Source organism: Pseudochaenichthys georgianus, chromosome 16 (assembly GCF_902827115.2).
Source record: "Pseudochaenichthys georgianus chromosome 16, fPseGeo1.2, whole genome shotgun sequence".
NCBI lineage: Eukaryota > Metazoa > Chordata > Actinopteri > Perciformes > Channichthyidae > Pseudochaenichthys > Pseudochaenichthys georgianus.
The window spans coordinates 29,540,635-29,558,241 of record NC_047518.2 but is presented as its reverse complement, the minus strand read 5'-3'; the positions used below and the strand labels follow the sequence as shown (position 1 = coordinate 29,558,241).

General features: G+C 42.1%; 1 protein-coding gene across 2 annotated transcripts in view; it reads right to left on the bottom strand.

The window, feature by feature from the left end:
* Nucleotides 1-1,324: 1,324 nt before the first annotated feature.
* The window catches only part of myh14 (myosin, heavy chain 14, non-muscle), a 34,887-nt gene continuing 18,604 nt past the window's right edge, over nucleotides 1,325-17,607 (bottom strand). Inside the window, exons 17-45 of one of the 2 annotated variants that reach the window (XM_071205902.1) lie at nucleotides 17,528-17,596; nucleotides 16,365-16,570; nucleotides 16,132-16,253; nucleotides 15,950-16,019; nucleotides 15,708-15,868; nucleotides 14,514-14,622; nucleotides 13,926-14,057; nucleotides 12,380-12,586; nucleotides 12,158-12,295; nucleotides 11,947-12,070; nucleotides 11,560-11,731; nucleotides 11,205-11,417; nucleotides 9,184-9,328; nucleotides 8,887-9,093; nucleotides 8,054-8,158; nucleotides 7,743-7,895; nucleotides 7,358-7,606; nucleotides 7,137-7,250; nucleotides 6,948-7,046; nucleotides 6,649-6,861; nucleotides 6,387-6,548; nucleotides 6,171-6,299; nucleotides 5,531-5,619; nucleotides 5,323-5,446; nucleotides 4,657-4,865; nucleotides 4,144-4,252; nucleotides 3,221-3,393; nucleotides 2,994-3,017; nucleotides 1,325-1,988 (exon numbers count right to left, since the gene is read on the bottom strand). In XM_071205902.1, coding sequence (XP_071062003.1) covers nucleotides 1,799-1,988; nucleotides 2,994-3,017; nucleotides 3,221-3,393; nucleotides 4,144-4,252; nucleotides 4,657-4,865; nucleotides 5,323-5,446; nucleotides 5,531-5,619; nucleotides 6,171-6,299; nucleotides 6,387-6,548; nucleotides 6,649-6,861; nucleotides 6,948-7,046; nucleotides 7,137-7,250; nucleotides 7,358-7,606; nucleotides 7,743-7,895; nucleotides 8,054-8,158; nucleotides 8,887-9,093; nucleotides 9,184-9,328; nucleotides 11,205-11,417; nucleotides 11,560-11,731; nucleotides 11,947-12,070; nucleotides 12,158-12,295; nucleotides 12,380-12,586; nucleotides 13,926-14,057; nucleotides 14,514-14,622; nucleotides 15,708-15,868; nucleotides 15,950-16,019; nucleotides 16,132-16,253; nucleotides 16,365-16,570; nucleotides 17,528-17,596 — 4,217 coding nt within the window. In that variant the 3' untranslated portion in view covers nucleotides 1,325-1,798. The remainder of the gene's footprint in view (nucleotides 1,989-2,993; nucleotides 3,018-3,220; nucleotides 3,394-4,143; nucleotides 4,253-4,656; nucleotides 4,866-5,322; nucleotides 5,447-5,530; nucleotides 5,620-6,170; nucleotides 6,300-6,386; nucleotides 6,549-6,648; nucleotides 6,862-6,947; nucleotides 7,047-7,136; nucleotides 7,251-7,357; nucleotides 7,607-7,742; nucleotides 7,896-8,053; nucleotides 8,159-8,886; nucleotides 9,094-9,183; nucleotides 9,329-11,204; nucleotides 11,418-11,559; nucleotides 11,732-11,946; nucleotides 12,071-12,157; nucleotides 12,296-12,379; nucleotides 12,587-13,925; nucleotides 14,058-14,513; nucleotides 14,623-15,707; nucleotides 15,869-15,949; nucleotides 16,020-16,131; nucleotides 16,254-16,364; nucleotides 16,571-17,527; nucleotides 17,597-17,607) is intronic. The other variant, XM_071205901.1, reaches the window with a different exon arrangement.

Below are 17,607 nucleotides of genomic sequence, written 5' to 3'. Positions count from 1 at the left end.
AACAGGGTCCTCAAGCTGCTCGTGTCTGGAAGACACCACACACACACGGGTCAATTTGAGTCAATGGTCAGGGTAAAAAAGAAATTCTACTTTTTGTTCAACTTGCATTTTGTAAAAATGTATTCCTCAGTGCCTCCATTGTCATTTTTTAATCTAATACTAAGTATTGGAAAAGGCTCGAGTCTCATGCTCAGTTACTCTGCACACGAACTGTGAGCAGAGACTGAGTTTATTCTACTGAGGAAAAGTAGAAAACCTCCCCAGCCTCCACCCTCTCATCTACTCTACATTACTACCTATTTAAGTCCCTTTTTCTCATCCATACGCCCACCATTTGGTTAAACACAAAAGCTTTGTCTGATCGATAATTTACACAGATAATCATGAAAATCAAAGTTACAATGTACAAGATGCTTGTCAAAATAAAATGAGATGTGTTCATCAGTCTAAAAGATATAAAAAAAATATCCATGTCACAATTTGTTCTGCTTTGGATAAAAAGAATAATCCACCAATACAGTTCTCCACAGGTTATTCCTAGTTATGTCGCTGCGGTAGACAACCCATACATTTTTATTTTATACACCAGAAACGGCCTAAACCAGGGAAACCAGTTCTCCACCAGGAAGCTCTCTCATGCAAATTCACAGCTGAGAGCCGATGCTGTAAAGCAGACTGCAGCAGGAGCGTAATGATCAGACTAAGTTCCTCACAACACGAACAGTCGTACAGAAAATAACCAACCGTCAAATAACTTACATTTACATTTGGATATAAATTATATAAATTCTCATTTCTGAAGCAATATGTTAAGATTTTAGTTAAAGAAACCAATACTACCTACTGCTTTGCCTAACAACCTAGTGTTTCTAATCTACAGAAAGAAGATTTATTTATTTATTAAAACTTTGATGCAGCTTTTTATGGTCAAATGTTTGCATTTTTACAATTTTGACAAATGATATGAGTATTAGATTATATGAGATGGAACTTCTCCCCAGTTTCTGATCAACCGTTTACAATAAAAGTTGAATTAAACAATAGTTACTATGCTATTTCTCTTTTGCTAACTCACCCAAAAAGTCAGCCATTGTTTTTCCAGCCCAAACTGTTTGCCAGATTATCTCAAATTACTAATTTAGTGTTTTTTTAAAACTGTCATATTAAAATGTGTGTACAAGACTTATCTTGTTGACTTTTTGTAACACATATACAGATTGTATCATCACCCTCCAGCAGCCCTGTATGAAATCAGATTATTTATATATATATATATATATATATATATATACACACACACACACATATATATATATATATATATATATATATATATAATCCTTATCAAAAGGTTTGAACATGGTTTATCTTTTAAAAACCCCCTCATGTAAAATACCACCATAATGTTTTCTGCTAATTACTGTACAGCATTAAGAAGTTATTTGATAGTAATTTCCCCTTGGAACTCTGGGAAATATAGTTTTGTTTCTCAGAAGAGCTTTACAGAGATGTAATGTAGAAACTTCCAGTCTTTGTTATGTTGTTTCTTTACGTCACAGTCTGTTACAAAATCAAAATGAACTCCAGTTGCCTCTTTGTAAAATCTCATTTCAGACTTTCTTTTTCGTGAGGTTGTTGTACAGATATAGCGCCTGATGTATTCATCATAAATGTACTTTTATAAACTAGTGTTGTCATGTGCGTGTCACTCCTTCACCCCTGAGTAGTCGAGGCTGTGAGAGGCCAATGTGTGTGTGTGTGTGTGTGTATACTATGTGTAACTGAGTCTATGGGTGCGTCACTCTGCGTTGTTGACGCTGTAGGGCGGTGGGGGGTCCATGCTGTGTTCAGAGGAGGGAGTCGGGGTCCCCGGAGGTCCAGAGGAGGGGGTCGGCGAGGCTGGAGGCTCCTCAGAGTCAGAGTTCTCCAACGAGAGATCGTCCACCAGCGCTCTGCGTCCACGCATCGCCAGGGGCAACGGAGCACGCCTGGATAAGGAGAGTCAGAGTTACAGTTTGTCCTGCTGTGTGACAGTCCAGTGTGTTTCTCTGTAAAACTACTCGTATCTTCATCAATATCACTATAACCATTATGTGTAAAGGATATTTCTGAGCTAAAATGATTCTCATGCGTGTGTATTTGTCTATCTATGTGAATTCTACACTATCATAGTGTGTACAGCTTGTCCTTGCTTTCTTAGGTTTATTTTTAATTATAAACTGTAGTGCTCTACTTGACTCTGCAAATCACCCAAGACATATTAACTGTTTTAAATTGAAGGCAAGACAAAACTGATTATTTAGTCCACTTACTAACTAACACCTTATTTTGAAAAGCACATTTTAGATGATATAAAGCCATTTTGAGACTTTTTGAGCTACTCTGTTCTGTTTGTCCTAGAAATACTATTATTGTGTTTTCTCTTTTGAAAGGGATATATGAAATCCTTCCATTAAACAACAGTTCCACCTGTGCTCAGCTTGTCTATCACATACTTCCACAGAGTCAAAATCTATTTATTTGGTGGTTTTTCGCTCTGTTTTTGTAAAGAGGCTGAAGGCCAATTTGTCTTTATCAGGATTCAGCAAAACGACTTTCCCTCAAGATCCTCTGCATGTTAAACTTCAACTTGTTGGAATGACCAACTCTAAATGACACACTAGAAACAGACTTAAAAAAAACGTTCGTGAATTTGAAAAGCGGGAAACAGCAAATGGCTTGCATTGTTTCTCGACATTACAGAAAAATTAAGTAATTCATGGTTGTCGTTCAAAATCAATGAAAAAGATGATTGTGTCAGTCATAAGGTGGGTGAGAGTTAATAAATAACTATTATTGTACTCTTCAGCATCTAAAGCATGAATGTGCAAAAAAGTAAACAATAAAAAAACATCCAAAACGCGTAATAAATAAACTGTGCATGTGCGCCTCCACCCATTAACCACAGACAAAAAAACAAACAAATAAAAAACATGACACACACATGGACCTACTGCTCTGGTCTCCATTCAGGAAGGCTGAGTGATGTTGTGACGGACACAGATGGACAGTTTGTCAGTGTTAGATGGACACAAACAGATGCAACAAAAGAGCACAACAACACAAATCATATTGAGTTAATGGGGGGGGGGTTAAAAACAAACAAAACAACCATAAATGATGATGGTCAAACAAACAGAAAACACAGCCATACACACACACAAAACACACACACGGATACCTTAGCTGGCTGCGTAGAGTGGTGATCTCTCGCGCCATGCTCTGACTGGCGTCTGTGAGCTCCTCCAGCTCTCTCTGCAGCTTCCTCTTCTGGGCGTTGGAGCGAGAGTTGTCCTCCTCCACCTCCTCCAGCTGCCTCTTCAGCTGCTTCAGGCGGACCATCGATTTATCCACCTAGGAGGAGGAGGAGGATTAAGGAGAAGTGTTGGAAAAGGACGGAGCGTAATGCAGAGGTGAGACACCAGAGCGAAAGAGAGAGGGGAACAAGCAGATATATAAAGAGAGAGATTACTTTGGGAACAGGAGGGCTGATGGGGATCAGGAGTCAGATTAAACCTGGCAGATTATCACCAATGTTTTGGTGGAAGAGTCACTGTCTCTGTGGGGGATGATGGATTTGTTTTTCGGAGTGGAATACACTATTTTTTCCCAAAGAACACACAGATGTTGGGGCGAGATTAGGATTATGTTAAACTAAGATGGATAAATAAGTCATTTAGGATGATTTTTCAACACTCTCTTTGTGCGCTGAGTCGCAATTACAACAGCGAGTTGACCTGATCTGACCCCATCTACATGACCCTATATCACCCCTTGCTGCTATATACCAACAAACTATGTGCAATATATAAATGCCGTTAATAACTCTGTAATATATACCTGGTTGCTAAATCCTAAAAACTGTTACAGGATGTGTATTTTTTTTAATTATGTAACTTTTTATTTTTTATTATATATATTTTTTTATTATATCATAACTTTTTAAATGCATGTCACATATTTAACATATGTAACATTAAGCTGTCTGTGGCTCTTTTTCCTGCTGTAACTACGCACATTTCCCCTCCGTGGGACTAATAAAGGTATTCTGATTCTGACCCCATCTCTGACTCAGCTATTCTGTTGTGGAGAATGTTTTCTTACCTGTTCTCTGTACTGGTCTGCATGTCTCCTCTCGTCCTCCGACTGCATCATCACCTCCTTCAGTTTCTTCTCTGTCTTTCGCACCAGTTTGTTGGCAATGGCTCGTTCCCTGAGAAAAATTCATTATAGGATATCTGTCACACAAAGCAATTCAAGATCGTGGAAAAACATTACCATCTAATTATGTCTAAGGGTCATTCTGCTGGTTGAGGGGGAAAGCTTACATTTTTAGTTAGAACTATTGTACATAGCTGATGGGCCCTGAAATTGGTCATTCAAAGTGTTTAATTCAATGTAAGTTGTCTAAAATCATCAGGGAGTTGCAATGGACATGGACCACCTTTCCCAATACCCTACTGGCCCCTTATCATTATTATTATTATTATTATAATTTGATTTGAGTTTCTTCTTGAAAACAACATAAAAGAAAAGAATGGCAGCTTTTTTTAAAGAGTATTTCTTCCCAATGTCTCCTCTTTTATCTGTACTAAGGCACGTGTGTGCTTCTCTCACTGTCTCTCCTGCTCCAGCTGCTCCTCCATGGAGTCGATCTTGGCCTCCAGGGCGGCTTGGCCGAGTCGGTGTTTCCCCCTCACGGCTCCCTCCATCTCCCCCAGCCGGCTCTTCAGCTCCTTGTTCTGCCTCTCCAGCTGCTCCCGAGCCGCCTCTGCTTTCTGGGCCAGAGTCCTCTCTCCCTGCAGCTGCACCGTCATAGTCTCCATCTGGACCACGAGCAAGGCAAGTTTATTTATATAGCACTTTTCAGCACGCGACAATTCAAAGTGCTTTACAAAACAAATTAAAAGACTTTTTAGGAATAAAACATATTATATAATGGCATTTTACAACAGGCATTAAAAAGCAAAGATAATAAAATAAACCCCACAGGTATACAATACATGTTTAAATAGCATACTGTAGTGCGAATATGAGCAGCTCAATTAAAAGCAGCGGCAAAGAGATATGTTTTCAGTCTCGATTTAAAAATAGTAAGAGTTTCTGCAGAAGTGCATGATTTGGTTTGTTCCAGATTGTCGGGGCATAATAGCTAAACGCTGCCTCTCCATGTTTTGTTTTTACTCTCGGAACCGATAGCAGCACAATGAGGATGTGTACTGACATGCATGTTATGGTTCCACAGAGATAGTGGTGGATGTGTGTGCAGGTATATCACAGTACCTGTAGAGCATTCTTCCTCTGTCTCTCTGACATCAGCTCAGCGTTACTCTGCTCCTCCTCCAGCTCCTCCTCCAGCTGACTGACTCGTGCATCTAACCTCCGCTTCTCTTCAAACAGCAAATTCCTGGACAAACATTACATTTAAGTCCACATACTAACCGACAATACACAGATTCATGTAAGATATCTGTAGTGAAGGGATACGGACTTTCCAGAGCTGCTGTTGACCATCTCATCGGCCATCTCGTCTCTCTCCTGCTGAGCCTGTCTCTTCTGCCTGTCTGATACAGAGAGCTCCTACACAGACAAACAAATGCAAATTATGTTTTAAAATAATTGAAAAACATTAAATCTCTATATTTATTCTGGGTTTCAGTTATATAAACCAGGGTTCATACACTTTTTCAACAATGAGTTTTCCATGACCTTTACCTAATTTTCCATGACCAAAAAAATTACTCGTTCTCAGCGGTACCAGACATTTTTTTAGTTTAACATGGCAAGCTGGAAAATAAGGTTTGCATATGAAACATGTTGTGCCTATCTAAAACAAATCAAATAGTAGGCTTACTAGCTCCTACAGACTAAAGCCACTGGAGACTAGAGGGCGATTATAAAACTCTCACCAGCAACATACCTTGTCAGTTAAATGCCATTTTACGTTTTATTACTATACAGTATTTATTATCGTTATAGTATTACTACTTCGGCGATTAGATAAAATATAAATTATATTTGATGCAACGTTGGTTACATTTCCATAACTTTTCCAGGGCCTGGAATTTGCATTTTGAATTTCCATGACTTTTCCAGGTTTTCAATGACCGTAGGAACCCTGATAAACGCACCTCAGTGAACTGCAGGACCTCTGCTTCCAGAGTTTGGATCCTCTTTTCGTTGTCCTTGGACTGAGCCATCACCTCTTCCCGGGACAACTTGCTCTCATCTAGCTCGCGCAGAACTTCCTTCATTTGACCCTGTGAAAAAAAGTTACATTTATACCTAAATTCGGGCCATTAATGAGTTCAGAATATCAATGTTTATGCGTAGGGAAATGTATTTACCTGCAGCCTCCGTAGCTGCTTCATAGCGTCCTCTTTTCCGCGGGTGGTGGTCTCCACCGTGGCCTCCGCATCCTGCAGCTCTGCTTCCAGCTGCTTCTTGGACAACACAGCCTGAGACCTCTGACTCTTCTCCTCCTCCAGCTGGATCTCCAGCTCCCTCACCTGGCAAAGGACAGAGGACAAGAACATGTTGTGTGATTTGGAAAGAAGATATGACAAAATGTGTGGTTGTTGCTGTTTCTCTCTCCCTCCTCCTCTCTACCTGTTTGCTCAGTGCCCTCCTCTTCTCCTCTCCCTTCTCCTCGTTGGTGCCGATCTCCCTCTCAAACTGGGCCTTGAGCGCCTGCAGGTTGACCTCCAGCCTCAGCCTGGAGTTCTCCGCCTCCGTCAGCTCCTCGTCCAGCTCCTGCGTCTGCATTCGCAGGTTCTGTGCTTCAGCTTCTAAGCTCCTGCGGCTGCGCTCCAGTTCATGGACCTGATGCGAGAGCAGAGAGGAGACGGTGACTCACTCAGGATTTAGACAGAGAAATAACAAAGGAGTCCCACGAGAAGGACTCTTACACTCTTGCCGACGTCGTCCTGCTGGTTAACAAGCTGTTCCATTTCCAGACGGAGCTGCTTGTTGGCCCTCTCTAGCTCTTCCTTTCCTTCCTGGGCCTCCTACACACAGAAGATCAAGGAGAGAATGAATCATCACAATCGCAGATACATAACAACCATTGGTGTGCCGTCTACTCTCAGTTGGTCTACCTGCAGTGCTCGGGAAAGTGCCATGTGTCTGGTCTCTTTCTCTCGGCTGTCTGCTTCTGCTCGGTCCTTTTCCTCTGCCAGCCGAGCGCTCACCGCCTTCTCCTCGGCCAGACACTGAGGGGGTGAGAGAGACACAGTGAAGAGAGAAGATATCTCAGGAGAAGATATCTCAGAAAGACTTTTGCAGCTGGTGCGTGGAAACAATCTGATGGGGCTCTGACCTGGTCAAACTTCTTCTGCCTCTTCTCCAGGGCCGTGCAGTTCTGCCTCTCTCTCTGCAGGGCGAGGGTCATGTCCTCGATCTCCTCCCTCAGTCGCTCCCTCTGCCGCTCCACCCTCTCCTTCTCCTCCTCCTTCTGCAGCTCCTTTGCGACGGCGCTGTCCAGCTCTCTCTGGAGTTTCCTGCGCGTCTCCTCTCCGGCTTCCACGGCCGTGTTCACCTCCTCCGACTGCTTACGGAGCTCTGCCAGCTGAAAGAGAAAGGGGTTAATAACTCATAATAGTGACGTTGAATCTACATTTTTGGATATTGTGAATTATGAGGGGGTGTTAGAAATTAAATGTGGTAAACTGAAACATGATCCTGCAAGGTTTTCTCTGATTTACCTGCTGGGCGTGGGTCTGAATCTGCCGGGTTAACTCTTTGGCTCTCTCCTCCTCTTCCTCCTGTCTCTCCATCAGTCCGTTCTTTTCCTCCTCCAGCGCTCGTACCCTCGAGCCGTGAGCCATCTTTTGACGACTTTCATCCTGCAGTTGTTCCTGAGAGAGAAGAAAACATTGAGTGTCAAATGTTTTTCTTTCAAGATGGGCACCAATAGTACATTTTCCTAAAAACTATAAATATTCTCTCAAGTGTCTGTGGTTGTAGTCGTATTAAACACCTGCACAATCCTCTGCTGAGTGTTTCACTGTGTTACCTTGGCATCATTCAGCTGGCTCTCCAGGCTGCTGACCTCTTTGGCCAGCCGAAGGGATTTGGTGTCAGAGGAGGACACACTGCCGCAGAGAGTCTCAAGCTCACACTGAAAGAAGACAGAGTGGATAAGTTTACCTGAACCAATACAGGAAGATCCCTCTACTGCAAACATTCAATCTGACTTCAAAACATACAAATCAACACGAGAGAAAGATTATCTTTCGATCCCGTTTGAATTGTGCTACGAATTACACATATGATGTTTGTCAATTTAAAAGATAATTTTGCAAGTCAAAAAAAAGAAAATGTGTCGTAAAACTGTGAAGCAACACTTTTTTTGTGTGAAACCGCTCAATGAACTACATCTCCCACACCACACACACACACACCAAGATGGCCGTCACGTTAGCATATTTCACTTCTTTCTTTCAGAATGAGGCTGGGCATGTTGAGAGCTGTACATACACACAAGGGGAGTTAGTCGGTTCCGTAAGAGCCAGCATGCGGAACCGGGATTCTGGGATTTGTAGTCTTTCTAGTTGCGTATTTTTCATAGTCTTATATTTCAACAGTTTTACGACAAACTGACTTTTTTGACATGGAAATTATTTTTTAAGATTGACAAACATCATATGTGTAATTCATGGCACAATTCAAACGGGAAGATATGTTTTCTCTCTCCATTGACTTCAATACATAATTTTTCCAAAATAAGGTCCCATGGGTCGGAAGTAGATGGGCGGGACTTCGCCACTCTATTTAACCACACAAACAAATTCACAACTGAACAAGTACATCTAAGGCTTGATATCAGTGTGTTGTATCCATTTGCACCTGCATCTTGTGCACTTTCTCTTCCTTCTCGTCCCGCTCTCTGTCGCCCTGAGCCAGGCGGGCGCTGACCTCCTGCAGCTGACCCTCGGCCCTCTTACGACCTCTCTCGCTCTCCGTGCGGCTCGCTTGGAGGCTCTTAAGTTCCGAGCTCAAATTCAGCCTCTCTTCCTCCAGCACTGATTTGGCCTTCTCGAAGGACTGACGTGCCTGAAAGAGAAGATGGATACCACGCCTGTTGAGTGACATGTTTACACGTGGATGAGTCTTTGACAAAGTTGGTGTTTTTGTTCTTCTTACTCTCTTGCTGTTGTCCAGCTGTTCCTGAAGGTTGTCTATGGCACCGCTGTGTTTGACTCTGAGCTCTGAGAGCTGGGCCTCGTGGCGGCGAGCCCCGTCTTCCACACACCGCTGGAGATCATTTAACTCTGCCTCCCGACGAGACCTGTGGAGATAGGATAGGGTCAAAGATGTCCTTTATTATCAGGGTATATGCAGGAATCCTGAAGTCAAATGTAATCCCTTTTAAGACCTTTTTTAAGACCCTTTCCATTCATTTTAAGACCTCATCACCACTTCGAGTTTTAACCGGTTACATTGACGACACACTTCACCTCACATTTACTATATACAGTATTTATTGTCCTTCCTCCTTATCTTCCAACCCTTTGGACGCAAACTAGCATTTCCCCATAACGATGTTGTTTAACAACCGGCGTAAACGGACCTTCACACGCTATCAAGCAGTGAGCGTGCGATGTCCTGTTCAGATGACGTCAAACCCAACGGGATGCCATAAATAAACTACAAAGAGTCACACTACACACCTACGCAATGATTACATTCAGGCACACTGTAGAATACAACCTCTTTGGACAATTTATATACTTATTGAAAACAAGCTACAAAATGGAATACCTTGGAAAAAGCTGTTTAATACTTTTTAATAGCCTTAATTTTCGCTAAATTGATTGATCAACCTTTAAGTAAGGGATAATGTGCTGCGACGCGGTCATTATGGGGAAAAGAACACCGACAGGCTGATCAGGAGCCCGACGCGAAGCGGAGGGATCTAGATCGGCATGAAGGTGTTCTTTTCCCCATAATGACCAAGTCGCTGCACATTATCCCGCTTATTACATGGCCACATTCTCAACAAAGTAACGTTATGACTCCCAATATTAATTGAAATGCTTTTATGGATTTAGAAAATGATTTTATTGATTTAAAAAATAGTTGTATGTATTGATTTAAATTGACATGCATCCGCGAAGAAAAATAGTCCGATGTTACTGTTTGAACTAACGTAGCAACGGCAGGAACTGCTTCGATAGCGTTTTTGAGGAGCTTTCTGATTACAGATTTGAAAACATCGCTGCTTGCTTTAAAAGTAGCACAATTCATTGTCAAACCTTGGAAAGTATCTCGATATCCCTGCCCTAATGCCAAAGTAACTGCACACTGTATGTTTTGCCATTTGATGTATATGTCTGGACCGCTGCGTAAAAAGGAGGGTTTCTGCCCGTTACTTCTCCGCTGTTTTCTTGTCCCTCTTGTCTTTTTCTTTTCTTCACTGGGGACTCATCAGCCACTAACTATTACTCCAAACTACTGTGCTCTCCAAATATATTAAAATGAATGTTAAAATCCTCCATGTTGCTATCACACGACAGCGGAAAACTAAAGACAATCAGACAGTTTGCTTGCTTTTCAAACTGTTACATTTGAAAAACAGTAGAGCGTCTCTTGTCAGTTTGAAAAGCCAACGGTAGGACCTGCTTGCGTTTTTGAGGAGCTTTTTGATTACAGATTTGAAAACATCGCTCCTTGCTTTAAAAGTAGCACAATTCATGATGTCAAACCTTGGAAAGTATCTAGATATCCCTGCCCTAATGACAAAGTAACTGGCAAGTGAATATGTGTCGCCGTTTGATGTCTATGTCTGGACCGCTGCGTAAAAAGGAGGGTTTCTGCCCCGTTACTTCTCCGCTGTTTTTCTTGTCCCAGTTCGAAAAGCAAACTGCATGCAGTTTGCTTTTCGGCCCAACTGTATACAGTTAAATCGACCGGACTTCTTTCTGAAGATGTGAGCGTCCTTAACAACGGTCAATAAGTCCTTGACAGCGGTCTGTCTGTTCGGTATTAACAACGTGTCACGTCTTCTGAATTGACCAATCAGAATCGAGTATTCAACTAAGCCATGTAATAATACTTTTTAAGACCCCGCGGACCCCCTGTTTCTGATTTATTATTTAGTCCTGATCTGACAAGAGAAATACAAAAATAGAACAATCAGAGCCTAAATGTATGTGCGCATTTACCTGAGCTCTTGCTGGGCAGCTGTGGTGTCCAGTGTGTCCTCCAGCTCAGTTCTCAAAGCCTCCAGCTCCTCCCCTAAATCTCTCCTCTGTTTCTCCGCCCGCTCCCTCATCCCTCGCTCATTCTCCACTTCCTCCTTCAGCTCAGACACCTGGGACATGGCCTCTCTCAGCGACCTCTGAGCTTCAGCACGACGAGCTCCTTCTTCCTCCAACCTGACAGAAACAAAGAAACATTTGTTTTGTTCCGCTTATGGTCATGCACAACTAAAGAAACGCTAAGTAAAAGGTGTCGGGTGTCAGATCTTTGATTGGGCTTTATTTGTGTTTCAGCGTCTATCGTGTGTGGTCCTCTCACCGGCCCTGCAGGGTGGTGATCTCCTTCTCCTTCTGAGCCAGACTGCCCCTCAGCTCGGCGGACAGCATGCCCAGGTCTGAGAGCTGCTCCTGGGCTTCCACTGAGTCGTTCTCCATCCTCCTCTTAAACTTCTCCTGCTCCAAGCGACCCTGCTCCTCACGCTTCAGGCGCTCTGCACACGGTTTAAATTATAATGACTCGTAAGCCTTCTTGGGCTAGGCATAATATGTTTGCATGACACAATAATAATTGAAAGTCAATATATCAATGTTAGAATATAAATGATAAAGGTATTGGATTTTATTTCAACATTTTAAAGTTGTGTCTTTCAAAAGAATTCATAGAAACACATGTAGGTTGCCTGTGTGATGACATTAGGACATTTACCCTCCAGGTCAGCGATGACGGCCTCCTGTTTGTTCTTAAGTTTGTTCAGACTTTTAGTTTTCTCCTCTTCCTCAGTCAGCTGATCGGTCACCTCACTCAGACGCTCTTCAAACTGTTTCTTCTCCTGTTTAGTAAAACAAAGCATTGCATTGAAATGTGTACAAAATGATGCACAAAACAAACACAAAAGATGATTAACTGTGATGCCCACCTTGCTGAGTCGGTCTCTCTGCTCCACTGTAGTCATCAGGTCCGTTTCAAGACTCTTCACTTTGGTCTCCAAGGTAACCTTCTCCAGCAGGAGGCGCTGTCGTGCACTTTCCTCCTCCTCTAACTGCTCCTCCAGGTCCTGAAAAGAGGATACCATTTAAATAACACACAGGGAAAGGAAGCTCAAATCTCAGATTAACTTATTTTCACTTTGTCTCCTTACCTGAACATTCTGCTGCATCCTCTTCTTCTCATTGGTCAACTGCGTGCCTCTCTCCTCCTCTTCCTCCAATCGAGTCTCCATCTCGCCCAGCACCTCCTCGAGCTCCTGTTTCCGACTGGCCAACCGCGCCCTCATCTCCTCCGCCTCCGCAAACAGCTCCGCCTCGGCCTGCAGCTGGTCAGCCAGCACAGACTTCTCCTCGATCAGCTAGAACGTGTAAGTAAGTGAAGTTTATTTATAAAGCGCTTTTCACAGACAAAGTGCTTGACAAAACAATAAAACATCATCATATGAATCGTACAATGATAAATGAACACACAAGCCATGTGTTAAGAAGTCATAAAAGCACCAAAACATAATAAAAACACAATAAAATCACGCACACCGGTTACTCTGTGTACCGTTGTACCGGTGTACAAGAGAGGAGGAAGAGGAGGAAGAGGAGGAGGTGAGCGAGGCACTGATTATATAGACATTTTTATTGATTGGGATAAACCCCTTGAGATGCACCCTCTCGTTTTCAAGGGGGTTCCGACAATAGCAACAACTTACAGACATACATAAACAAAAAGACAAAATGCAAAAGATGACACACAAGACAAACCACATACAGTCCGTTAAGTAAAATTCAAGCAATCCACACAATCATTACAATTTGAGACAGTCAAGCAAATCAGTTTCATCAATATCAGTTTCATCAATATCAGTTTCATTAATAACAAGTACAGACCAGTTGAAAGTGAGATGATAATGCATGTTTAAACATACCCAATGATGCAAGAGATCTAATAGCAGCAGGTAAAGTATTCCAGTCAGTTGGGGCTTTGAACATGAACGCTCTTCTGCCAATCAATTTTTTTGCAGAGGGGACAGAGAAATAAATCTGAACAGAATGTCTAACTTGATGATTGGTGAGTAGGGTACAAAATACTGCTTTAAATAAGGGGGATAGTTAAGATAAATGCATTTAAATATCAGCTGAAGCCAATGTGTGTGTCTTCTTACATTTAAAGAAGGCCATTTAAGTTGGTTATACATTGTGCAGTGATGTGTACGAAAAGGACAACCAAGAACAAATCTGCATAGTCTGTTGTAGGCTATGTTGAGTGGAGCAAGATCTGATTTATGTGCATTTTGGTAGACAACATCACAATAGTCCATAATCGGAAGAATAAGTTGAGAAGCAATTCTCTTTCGGACACTGAGCGTAAAACAATTGCGAGAGCGGTGTAAAACACTGATTCCGTAATTGACTTTTTGTATTACATGCTTTATATGTAGTTTAAATGAAAGTTCAGAGTCTAGCCATACACCAAGATATTTAAAGCTATCAACTTTATGCAGAGAAGTGCCATCCTTACATGTTATTACTACATTCGGTTTGGATTAGAGCTTCTGCCTGGTACCAAAGACCATGGTATAAGATTTTGTTTTGTTAAGCAGTAGTTTATTGTGCGATAGCCAATCAGGATCCTATCAATCCTGATTGATAGGATGGGGTTTTCATTGTAGGGTAGACAGCAGAACAAGATGGTGGTTTGTTTACCTGAGCGTGTTTCTTGTCCAGGTCTGTGTAGTCCTGCTCCACTCGGGTGACGTGATCCTTGGCCTTCTGGAGGTCCGCCTCCCTGACCTGGATCTCCTCATCCTGCCGGGTCACCTGCAGCAGGGGCTTCACCTGGTCGGCACAGAACAACGGGGTCAGAGGTCAATGTGAGGGACCTCCCAATTCCTGCATCTCTTATGATTTAATTCCCTGGCTTTCTACATTTGTCATTCCTTTGTCAAGGATCTAAAGTCAATGTAGGGATTCCATACAACATATTGCAAAGTGAAATGACCCAATCCAGTTGAGTTTTCTTTAGTAAATATGTGTGTCTATTGTGAGCATGGATGCTAAATATTTTCCTTCCTGAACCAATTAGTAAGGATATCTCTATTTATATTTGCGATCACATTTCAGCAGAACATTTAAAAGCAATGCTAGTTTGATTGGATAGTACAACTGAAAATAAATTAAATCAAAAGGAGAATAGAAGTAAACCGAAGCTTTACAGCAGATTCAGAGATCACCATTGGCTACGTTTATTGTTTATTTTACATCTGTGTTGTAATGTAGTGGTGCACTCAGTACCTTGGTGAATAGCCGCCACCACTGCCAGTTCCTGAGTTTGAGGTAAGCGGCACAGTTCCTCTGCATCACCCTCAGAGCGCTCATCTGCTGCTGCTTCTTCGTGAAGGCTCTGAGAAGTCAAAAAACAATGTAATGAGTCAACAAAACGATATGGGCTGATATATCGCGGGGGGATCTAGAAAAATATTCATGGGGTGGCAAGAGGGTGGCAGGAGATTTTGAGGGGTGGCATCCCCTGGCAGAAGTATATTTAATCGCAGTCATATCAGTCAATGTTAACTTGGAAAGCCACGATATTGATATTTTAACTCAATAACATTAGGTGACATTATTGTGGCACAACAGTAAATCCTTAAATATAAAAATATAAGGTGGCAGACATCATTTAATGAATTTTAAATGAACAATAACTGAATGAGTCAACAAAACGATATGGGCTTATCGTGACATGTCTGAAATGAATATAGGTAGTTGCTATCTTTCAAACAGAACATATAATATTTCAGGTAAAAGCTCTTATTTATTACTTCTGGTATACTTTAACTTCCTTTGTGCATTAAATGTAAAAATAAACTGACCTCTGATTAGTTAGCCTCCATTGTAAAATATAACATTACTATTCATGTCCTTTACAGGCCAAATAGCTGTCAATGTTGTCACTGATATGGGCTGACAAAGGATTAAATATTAATGCTCCTTTAAGAGGGAAATACAAAATGGCCTCCAGATTAGCAGAGAGTTCTCCTTAGAGAGAAATCCCTTGTGTGCTACAGTAGATGTTTGTCTACCACTATCCATTAAGATTGATTCGGTAAGAAACTGACTAGCTGATAATAAATAAACAAAGGCAATCAATGTGTTACACCAACATTGCATTTAGCTGACGCTTTTATCCAGAGCGACTTACAATAAGTGCATTCGACCAAGAAGATACAAACTTGAAGAAGATCATATAAGTACATCAGGTTTCATACTTAGAGCCAAAACAATTAAAGTGCTACTCAACTGGCTTTAGATAAGCCAGCCCTTTATTAGTATACAAGTGCTTTGTTAGTCATTTTATTGCTCGAAGTGGAGTCGAAAGGGATGAGTTTTCAGTCTGCGCCGGAAGATGTGTAAGCTTTCTGCTCCAACAGGAAGAACATTTTAGCCTCTCTCTCTTTGCTGATGTTTGAAATGAGATAATGCTCTTACTTGCGAGCGAGGTAGCCTCTGGAGGCGCTCTGGAAGCGAATGATGGTGTCTGTGACCTTCAGGTCTCTCTCTTCCTCCAGATGAGCCAGGACTCCAGCTCTGAAGAAGACTTTACTCTGACCCACCCTGAACAGGTTGAGATCCAGCTCCAACGCTTTGATCTGAACAAGGAAACAGTGGTTGGAGTTTTCCAGCATTTATATAGTGAGTTGTATTCTCATAGCTCCAGAACAATGACTCACCATGAGCTCTGATGCCTGTTTGCCATCCATGAAGGTGCGAGGAATAGCATTAGGAGTCAGGATCTCATATCTGGAAGACAAATGTGGTTTTGTAAATATGAGTGTTTGAGTGAAGGAAATAAGTCTGAGGTAAAAAGTGTAATTAGGAGCCATAGGAAGGGCTCACATACAATCACACACACCTCTGTCTGAACTCCTGGAATGGGATGCGGTTAGGGAAGCCTTGTCTGCAGATACGGATCCCTTCCAGAACTCCATTACACCTCAGTTGGTCCAAAACCAGGTTTGGGGCCAGCTTACCAGCCTGACCACAATTAAAGGTACAAGAATGGACATTTTAAATCAAACATTTCTTATTATTTCCACCTGCTATTTGTCTGTTTTAGTTTAAATCTGTGTCTATCCTTTTTCTTACCTTCTTCTCGTGGTTGGGGATGATGCAGCGGAGGAAGTTGGGGTTGGTGTTCCTCAGTGTGGCCATCAGCTTTGTGAGAGACTCTTTGTACAGCTGACCAACGGTCCTGAACATCCCCTTCTTTGTCTTCAGGCCCGACCCTCCGAACGAGACCGGCCCGCTGCTGTCGCCTGTCGACACCTGGTCCACACTCACGATCCTGTCCACTGGACGCAAACATAGAGCGGGGCCTCAGTTTAGTGGAGTAAAAAAGAGTGTTTGCCAGATTTGGCATGATGATGTCGGTGTTAACGCCACACTAACGTAATGGCTATCAACTAGTACTTACACATCTGCTATCAAGTCTCTGCACAGATGATATCAGATTGTAGAGGAGTTCATTAGAGATGCAACAATATTGTGTTAAATTCAATGACAGCAGTTTATATTTGCTCGCCCATATTGGCCACTGACATACACAGTCTTAACACGGGGCATGACACATTTTTTAGGTTCACCTGTTTGTTTTAACATGTCTCGACAGGCATGACCGCAAATTTGTCTCATGATTCAGTCGATCCTTATTCGACAGGTTTGTTTAGCAATTTACTCTAAGAAAAATGTAGGCAATTCCACAATTAGCCTTATATTATTTACAATATAAAAACTATTAGACCAATACTGAGGTGGCTTTTAAAACTCTTTAAATGGTAGTATTGTATACCAATATGTTGCATCTCCAGAGCTCAATCAGGATCACATTTCTGCCTGGTTGGTTTTCATAAAACCGCTCCAGTGGCAGATGTTTGTGGACGCATTTTGCAGCACAACTCTTATGTGATCCTGAGTGGGATTTTTGTGACTAACCGTGAGCATGCTGCTACCTTTACCTGGACATTTCTACACAGCCTAGATTCATTACTTCTACTCTATACATGGAAACAACTAGATCACACAAACACAGCACTGTCACTAAAAGCAAAACTTGGTGAAGAGCAAAGAGAGAACTGAGCAGACAGCACAGTGACGATACAAAACAATAATTAACTACATGTAACAGCTCGTGACACCACAGCACAACACAACACAAACTGCAATCTAACAGCGGACAGACAGTTAAACAAAGGAGCCATGTTAGCAGAGTGAGGAATGTGAGTGTGACACAGAGGAGGATAAAAACCTACTGTCGGAGCCATTAGCCTGGATTGTGGCAAAGGAATCAAAGAAGTATACACGAGGAAGAGTTTGAATATCTGATGCAGGA